The 9624-nt window shown below is 39.4% G+C and overlaps 1 non-coding gene and 1 gene segment (V, D, J or C); one reads left to right on the top strand and one right to left on the bottom strand.

The window, feature by feature from the left end:
* Window positions 1-2378: 2378 nt before the first annotated feature.
* On the bottom strand, window positions 2379-2964 carry LOC114687503. The segment is given in 2 exon segments: window positions 2379-2701; window positions 2824-2964. Coding segments are annotated over 2 exon segments (459 nt in total).
* Window positions 2965-9163: 6199 nt separating this feature from the next.
* On the top strand, window positions 9164-9224 carry LOC114687513. The gene has a single exon (XR_003733675.1). It is a non-coding gene; the product is annotated as a small nucleolar RNA SNORD49 (small nucleolar RNA).
* The last annotated feature ends 400 nt before the right edge of the window (window positions 9225-9624 follow it).

The raw sequence follows: 9624 nt of genomic DNA, 5'->3' as shown, positions 1-9624 counted from the left end.
TTATCCCACCTACTTCCTGCCTGGCAACCTACTTCCTGCCTGGTCACTGGCCATCAGTGTTTTATTTATATAGAATGATATCCACAGCAGTTTAACAACTTGAAACTGTACTTTATTTCGGATATGTACATACACCTTACATATTTGGCAGCCAGAAAACCTTTTATGAATGTGCTCTAAACAATGCAACTAAAAACCTGCTAGTGACCTAGCGAAACTTACTGCATACCCAGTTCTAACAGTGGGATAATTTCTCCTCCCTTTAAAGACCTCCAAATTTGGATAGATTCTATGCAAATACTCTTCTTGTGTCAAGGTATGAGACTTGGATAGCCTTCTTTGATTTGGATAAGGGAATCTGTGTCATGGAATAAGTGAAACTTTTAATTTTTTTCTCTCTGATAATTTGGTCAATGATATACATAAACAATACACATGCTTTGAGATTCCCTTTATTTATAATCAACAGCATCACAAGATTTGTGTTTGTTGACTAAAGGAAGGGACACAGTTGCTCTAAAGAATTTAAATAACACTGTCCCATTTCAAATATTATTGTGCTTATAAATTTGTGTGAATTGAGGGTAGAGAGCTGGAGAAAATCTTTGTCTGGTCACGTTGAAAAAAATAAGATCACAGGAATGAAAAATGTACTAAAATTTTAATTTCCCAAGTAATAATCTTAGATTCACTAATTAAAGAAATGTGATCTCTGCATGCAGAGATCATAGGGAATTTTCAATTTTAACCTTCAGCTTGAGGTTAAATCCTTGCAGCAATTGAAAGAGACACAATATGAAATTTAGGGCAAGAAGAATATATTTCATAAATAGAAAACAAAAGTGGAGGTGAATATATGCATTTATATTTGCTAAAATGGAATTTAAAAACTGAAACAGAGACAAATAAGTTGTGTACATAACAGAAAAGGAGTGAATTTCACTAGAACATATTTTTAAGTTACTTGACTGTGATGCTGAATAACTTTGAGCAAGGGAGACACGTTGGATGAGGGTGAACTTTGATTCAGCTTTACCTCAGCTGGTCCTTATGGTTATATTTTATTTGTGCTGAAATGTGATTTTATTTGTATGTTAATAAAGAAAGTTGCCTGGAGATCAGAGGTCAAAGCGAGCCATAAGCATAGTTAGGCAGTGGTAGCACACACCCTTAATCCAATCACATGGCAGGCAGAGTCTCTGTGTGGTCCAGGACACAGCCAAGCATGGTGACATGAACCTTTAATCCCAGTACCAACCATAGAGACCTGGAGGTCTGTATAGACAGGCAGTAACAAGGAAGTCATGTGGTTGGGTTTAGAGCCAATAAGAAGGCAGAACAGAAAGACAATAAAAAGACAAGTCAGACAGGAAGGAAGAAGTGCTCTCTGGGGAAGAGACAGCCGCGAGGTGCTAAGATAAGGTAGTCATGGCTCTCTGACTTCTTTGGCTATTTCCTCTGTATTTGACTCTGTGTTTCTTATTTACTAAGACTGCTTAGAATTTCATCTACAGGTCCTGTTTGCTGAGAGAACCTCACACATCATGTTGCAGAAGCAATGCCCATGCTGTAGCAGTTTACTTGGCTGGAAATGGGTGGCACTTGAAACACTGGTGGGCCGGAGCTCTTAGCTGCAAATGTTTATCCTGAATTCTTTAGCATCTCACACAGATGTGGAATGTGCTGAGCTCCTCATCCAACAAAGAACACATTTGGCAGCTGGGCCGTTCCAAGAAAAGGGGTTTATATTAGTGTCTGTGTCAATGTGGAAGGACAATCCTGTACCTTGAAAGCAGCAATAAACTCCAAAATACTCAGGCTCAACCTGGTGATTTTCATTGAATCTCATGTGAAATGCTGCAGGCAGTTGAGAGCATTAATATCAGCTGCTGCAATTTCAAGACACCGCAGAGGATCATAGTCAGGCAACCTTCCCTTTCTCTGAGACATATGCTCTAGCTTCTGTGAGAAAACCAGGAATCCTTTCTGCTGTCAGCTTCTCTAAGTGATATTTCTCTGCCCTTTAAATACTGGCACTTAGAACTAATTTTCTGTATTTTAAAAATGTGTGCTTGAAACGTCCACAGAAACTTCCATTGTTTTGATGAATACCAGGTAGGGATACAACTCAGTCTTCTTGCAGGGAATGACTGTGTGCTTTGTGAAGGCAGAAAAGACATTGATTAACTGGATTGCTGGAGATGAAGAGAAAGAAAGATAGGGTACAGAGAGGACTGTTTAGCTCCTACTACCAAAACAAATGTCTCTCTAGAGTTTTGCTAAAAATCTTGTGACATCTGAAAATCTGTTTCAATACATGACTCATGAGGAGGGGAAGCAGGGTCAGTCCAGCCTCTCACTTCTCCTTCCATGTGGGTTTATGTTATGCCTTGTATCACTGTGCGAGGGTTGTTAGCGGCTTGCAGACAGTAATAAGCTGCAGTGTCTTCCGACTCCAGGCTGTTGATGGTGAGAGAATAATCTGTCCCAGACCCACTGCCACTAAACCTTGATGGGACCCCACCTGCCAATCTATTTGTGTAATAGATCAGGAGCTTAGGAGCTTTTCCTGGTTTCTGCTGGTACCAGTTTAAAGCATAGCTAATATCCTGACTGGCCCGGCAAGTGATAGTGACTTTGTCACCCAGAGAGGCAGACAGGGAGGTTGGAGTCTGGGTCATTTGGATGTCACATCTGGCACCTAGGAATGGAGACATAATAAATAGCCACATAGTTAAGCATGATAAGAAAAAACTTCCTTCAAATTTCAGTCAACAATAATCACCACGTAACAGTGAAATTCCAATTTTAGTCCTTCTTTACCTGGAAGCCAGAGCAGCAGGAGCCCGAGGAGCTGAGCAGGGGCCCTCATGTCCATGCTGAGTCCTGACTGCAGTGACAACTGTACAGGGTGTGACTGGTATATGAAGAAGTCCTCAAGGCTGTGCAGTGAGTGCATGCAAATCACTGGGAACCAGTTAGAGTGGGCACAGCTGCAAGACTTGCTCATCTCAGTAACTGAGCACAAGTTCTGTGTCCCCAGATGCCTGAGGTCAGACCACACATATGCCTCCAGAGAATGCATTTCTTTTTTAAGGTTTTAAAATTATAGATGACATTTTGGAGATTACTTGAAAATTCTACTATACATAGGCTCAATTTTGAATTATACATTTCAAGGATATATTGGAGGAATATAAAAGAATTTCCTGCTATTAGTGAATATACAACAGAGAAAGGACTATTAAATCTTAACTCCAATGAAATAATCCTTATTGGTTAAAAAAATAACCTGTATTCTCCTTTTGAAGGGCTTGTGAGTTTGGAGTAGTCATTTCTTTAAGTTAAAAGGATAATTTTTTAATCACAACTATTTTTAATTAATTAAAAAAGAAAGACTTATCAGTCTTATCCATGCCTACAAAATGGGGAAATACACAATAGAAGCACATATAACACCTCAATCTCAACAACATGTTTCATTTGCCACCTGGTGTTCTGACTCCATGTGAAAATGGAGGTACATTGATACCCAGAGACAGAATGCACCTTCTTCTAAGTTTAAGATTCTTCATGTTATCCCACTTTTCTGCCATTTGATAATATTTCCACAATTCCTCAGCATGAAGGACTGAATAGTAATAACAGACTTGAATAATACAACAGAAAGCACTGTTACTCAATACATAGCTCTGCTGTGTATTACAAATTATATTTTTACCTTTTACTCTTGAACATTAACAATAGATATCATACTTATGCAGGCAACAGCCTCTCTGTCTGCAGTGTGCCTCTGTCTCCAAACTAAGATGCAGAAGTGTTCATGCATCCTCATAACACAAATAATTGAATACCACAAATCTCACACCAGTGTCTCTGTCTTGGCTGTACAGCCTTATTTATCATTATGGAAGGTCAAATCTATTAGGTCTTCAGTACTCTTGTCCTGGAGACAGAGGAACCTTGGGATCTTTAGAAATCCTAACTATGAAAGGACAGACAGTTTCACAGCCTGAGCCTAACCCAGTTGATTTTCCAGACTTCAGTGATGGGTGTGAAAAACAGCCAGCCATGAATTGGCTTGTTCAAGATACCTGACATCTTCCCCATCAGGAGTACCACACACCAGCTTTGAGCTGTATTAATAGTATTACTAGCTTTCCTGCCTCTTCACCTCACTCTCTTTCTGCTGACATCTAAAGCTGCATCTGTGTATCTCTTTGATCTTTGAGTCTTGGAAAACAGTTCTTCCTTCTCATAAGTTACCCCACGATCTGGAGGAAGCCTCATTCAGCACACTTCAGCAGATGATGAGGATGACAGTTCCTCTCAACCTAAAGCAACAAGCAAATCATTATTTTGCAGGACAACTTGGATATGGATTCTTACCACTCCTTTAATGATATGTTCACATATAAAGGGAATTCCAGAAACAATCAACTTTATCAATGGACCTTAGATTGAACTAAATCATTTATGACTCAATGATGATGATTCTGGGTTATACCATTTTAAGAAAGTGTGTGTTGATGGTACAGTGGTGAGCATAGCTGCTATCTAAAACAATTTCAATAACTATTTAGGGAACTGGCATACAGAGTGTACAAATATCAGTAGGCCTTGATGTCTTCTACTCTGTTGCTTAATAAATAAGCCTTCTGATTTTTCCTACTTCAAAAAGATCAGGTTTTAATAAGATAATAATACTATTGGTTGAGAAATAATTAATCTCACTGAACCTTCCAATAACTATCTAAGTCTACTCTAGAACTTATGAATTTCAACTTACATGTCAAAAGGACTTGTCACGTATGGTTGAGTTAATGATTTTGAGATGGAATGATTATTCTGAAGTATGTAGGTGAGATCACTATAAAAACACATGCTATTCATGTAGGGAGAGAGGACATTGAGCTGTATATAGTGGGGGTTGCAATGGAAAGTTATCAGAATTCTGAGAGGTAGTGAACATTCATTGTTCAGGGAATAATGTAGTATCTCTGAAGAATAAACATTAGCATTAGATTCCCTCCTCTGAAGTCTGCAAGACACAAGAAATTCTCCTTATTTGAGTGTACTTTGGGAGACTACTGACCTCCACAGCTGTAAGAAAATTGTTTTCTGAATCAGTTCTGAAGATATTGGCATTTATTCATATAAAACTAATGGAAAACACTGTCTTTGACTTTTTTGTGTATGTGGCTTTGCTTAATACTCCAACATTTCTAGCTTTCTTATCAGTTGGTATCATTGGGACAAGAGATAACAGCTTTACTTTAAGATGAGAGAGTTCCAGAATTAGTCTTGGCTATAAAATCTTGTTTGCTAGATGTAAATAATTGTGGGGGAAAATTCTGAAAGACGAGTTTGAAGGAGGACATGTTTCTTTTGTCTCATAGAATCCTAGGTGCCTAAACATGTATTATTTGGGGACTGTGATGAGACAGAGCATGGTGATAGAGGACATGTGAGGTAGTTCAGCTTCATTCAAAGAAGGAAAGAAAAAAGGAGATTGATAATGACAGTGAGAGATTATATGCCAAGTGTTAGGAACAAAACCTATCCTTCAAAAGCACTCTGAAGTGACTTTCTTCTCCTTACTAAATCCAATCTCTTAGTTTCTTCCTCTTACTAGTAGTACAATCAATTAGGGATTGAGTTTTCAACACAGGCATTAGGGAGAACACTATAGATTCAATCTCTAACATTCTGTCCTTTACACTAATGCTTTCCTTACAAAGCAAAATGTATTGAGATAATTTAAGATGCCCTCACTCCTTACAGCTCCTGCATTTCATAAAAGGTGAAGTCAACCCCCCTGTCCCCTCCATGTGAAACATAAACATGACTTTAGTTGCAATGTTACAGAAAAGCTTTAAAAGGAGGCTGCTAGGTATTGTGTTAAATTGCTGTAATCATGAAATTTGAGACACTAAGGAGTGCTGTGGGACGGTCTATATGTCAAATTGCTCTGATTGGTCAATAAATAAAACACTGGTTGGCCAGTGGCCAGGCAGGAAATAGGTGGGACAAGGAGAGAGGAGTATTGTGGGAAGTAGAAGGCTGAGGCAGAGAGACACTGCAGCCGCCGCCATGACCAGCAGCATGTGAAGACGCCAGTAAGCCACCAGCCACGTGGCAAGGTATAGACTTATGGAAATGTATTAATTTAAGCTATAAGAACAGTTAGCAAGAAGCCTGCCACGGCCATACAGTTTGTATGCAATATAAGTCTCTGTGTTTACTTGGTTGGGTCTGAGCAGCTGTGGGACTGGCGGATGACAAAGATTTGTCCTGACTGTGGGCAAGGCAGGAAAACTCTGGCTACAAATGGCACCCGACGTGGGGCAAGAGTTTCCACCTAAAACCTGAGAAAAGATTCTAAAACGGAGCTAAAAACAGCTTCCTAATTGTCTCTCTCAAATGAGCGGCAGCTGCCGGTTTGAGTTACTGGCGGGTTCCTGGCGTGTGCGTTCGATCTACAGTATGGCGGGAATGAGGCCTCTGCAAGTGGCACATTAAGCTGCGTGGTGGATTTAGCCTTTGCTAGTACAAAACAAAAAAAGAGGTTTCTGGGCTACACGCTGCCTTGATAGAAGCATAGACCCACTATTTCTGAGAGTTGATGGCTCCCAGAGCTGGCGGAAAAAGTACCACCGCCATGTTGGGAAGCTAAAGTGGGCGGAGCCAACAGCCACAGCACAGTTTCAGGCTTAAAAGGCTGCTGATTAAAGCAATAGGCTCAAGGTAATATAAAAAAATAAGCCACATAAAGATGGCTATCACACAAAGAATCTGGATTATGTTCTCTTTGATATTTGTAACTGAAGAAAAACATTTGATTACAAAAACTGTTGAGTTATGCCAAAATGTATATTTTAAAGGTACCTTGACTTCAAAATTTGGATGTAAGGATATATTACTTTGGAAAGGAGGCTCTGCTTTTGTTTCCACAGAAAGCCAAAGGCTATGGATTTGTTCCAGATTAAGATACATCAGGTTTGACCAGCCAAGACCACCTGAAAGGTCTCCGATGACACCATGGCCCAGATGATCCAACATCCAGAATCGTTTCAAGTCACGGACTACTCCATGATCCTAAAATTTTCTTTGTGTCCCCATAAGATACAGCGCCCCCTTCCAGCAGAAAATAGTAAGAGAAGCTACGCCCAAATTCCCAAATATACCAAGCTAACTTTGGAGATGTGTAAAAGTTAAAACCTTCCTTTAAAAAAAAAAAAGAAAGGGGAAGTGCTGTGGGACGGTCTATATGTCAAATTGCTCTGATTGGTCAATAAATAAAACACTGGTTGGCCAGTGGCCAGGCAGGAAATAGGTGGGACAAGGAGAGAGGAGAATTGTGGGAAGCAGAAGGCTGAGGCAGAGAGACACTGCAGCCGCTGCCATGACCAGCAGCATGTGAAGACGCCAGTAAGCCACCAGCCACGTGGCAAGGTATAGACTTATGGAAATGTATTAATTTAAGCTATAAGAACAGTTAGCAAGAAGCCTGCCACGGCCATACAGTTTGTATGCAATATAAGTCTCTGTGTTTACTTGGTTAGGTCTGAGCGGCTGTGGGACTGGCGGATGACAAAGATTTGTCCTGACTGTGGACAAGACAGGAAAACTCTAGCTACAAAGGAGGATATTTATGGATCTAGCCTATGCTATATATACAGATCTCAAAAAGGAAAGAAGGGATAAAAAGCAAAAAAATGAGCTACACACTTACAAAAAACAATGGAAAATGGTGAACATTCATATTTCTAAAAGAACATACAGGAATATTCCAAGCAGGAAGTGAATATAAGCAAGACCATAACTAAGCAGTGTAAGTAAATCTTGGGGTTCTATGTCTATCACAAAGTGGTTAACATGAACACATACATGCTTCAGTAGTCCTAAAGTGATGTCTTAGTCCTTTGTACCCACATGTTATCTGTCTTGGGTTGACTTCACATTTTGCTGAGAGTTTTCATTAAAGATATTGTATGTTTATGGCATCTTTTTAGCCATAGACAAATTTATTGTATCCTTTCCTTCAATCTCAGAAATCTATCTATTGCCCTCAGAAACTGTTGATAGGGACTTCAAACACACCATGTATCCTATGTGGACACAAAGTCACTAATTTGAGACTGTGGGGGAAGTATTCATGACCCCATAGTTGATAGATTCTCCATTTCTGAAAAACCAGCACCATATGGAAATGACTCTGTGGCAAAGCTTCTCACCTTATGACAGACAGAAGCCAAGAGAGTGAATGAGCCAATGAGTGAGGAAAAATTAAATCCTCGGAGAGGTATGCCCTCAAGTGACAAATCTTTCAAATAAGTCATCCATACCAGATCCCACAGATTACAAAGCAAAATCACCTGCAAAAGAGGATTTCATCTGTGAGTCTGGAACACACTGAATACTTGGACTGTAACTCTTGAATTAAGTATTTCCATTAAATTAGTGCTTTCTAGGTATGAGAAAATCTAAATATTAATACTGTGGAGCTCACTTTTTTCTTTTATCTTTTTATTATTAATTCTTTGAGAATTTCATAGTGTTTCATTTGATTATATTCACTCAAATATTCCCAACTCCTGCCCAAGCTATCTCTTCTCTATCCACCTTTCTCCCCTTTCTTTTTTTTCCACTTCAGGACACATTATATTTATAGGATCTCCTAATATGAGGAGTAGATGAGTCAGAGATTTTAATGAAAGAAAGCAGCCATATTACAGCAATATGAGGTGTGTGCCTTGCCCTCAATTTTGAACTAGTTTCATTTCCAGTGTGTGAAGAAACCAGAGAATTATGTTTTATGGACTGAAGTAAAGAGGGATTCAACTTATGCTATATAGGAAACAAAATAAGGAGCCTTGACTTTCACCTAAATCTGTTTTTGACTTTTCTACTATTCCATAAACTTGAGTTACTTACTGGATAAATGTGTTCATAAGCTAAGAACCTATAGGAACCCAGACATGTCTGCATTCAGATCCATCCCCAGGACCCACTGATTATGTTACTTTTGAGAAAACATTTTTGTGCTTTGATGGAATGACAAACCATAGCAAAGCTGTAATCAACTTTTAATAATATGTTACACCATGTAGACAGAGGATGAGGTACCCTGAGTGAAGGTAGCATGTAGGAGTAAGGTGCCTACTGTGACGAGATCACTAGTAGGAAGTGTTGTCAGAAGCAATAACTATTCCTGGATGATTGGTGCTTTTTTCAAAGGTCCCTCCTAGACAAAAATCACAGTTCAGACAGTGGCCTGAGGACACTGAAGGTTTAGAGGACAGTTCATAGTCTTACCAGTTAGATCCTTTCAGTTAACTTTGCATATGCAAAGTATAACTTAGAGTTCTCAGGGAAGGATGCTAGAAGGTGATCCTGCAGAGGGGTCAAGTCCAGATCTGGGACCAAGAGATCATTTCTACTCATAAAGTATCTTTAAGTTTCTTACCATCTTCAAACCTAGGACATCTGAATGAGGACACCTGACATCCTCAAAGGGAAAAAAAAAAATGAAAGCAGTGTGCCTTTCTTTCTGAGGTCTAAGTCAATTGTAAACACACGTGTCCTCCCATGAATCTCTTCCCACACTATTGCCCTGCTTCT

Source organism: Peromyscus leucopus, chromosome 3 (genome assembly GCF_004664715.2).
Source record: "Peromyscus leucopus breed LL Stock chromosome 3, UCI_PerLeu_2.1, whole genome shotgun sequence".
NCBI classification, from domain to species: Eukaryota; Metazoa; Chordata; class Mammalia; order Rodentia; family Cricetidae; genus Peromyscus; species Peromyscus leucopus.
This window is presented reverse-complemented; position numbering and strand designations above follow the sequence as displayed.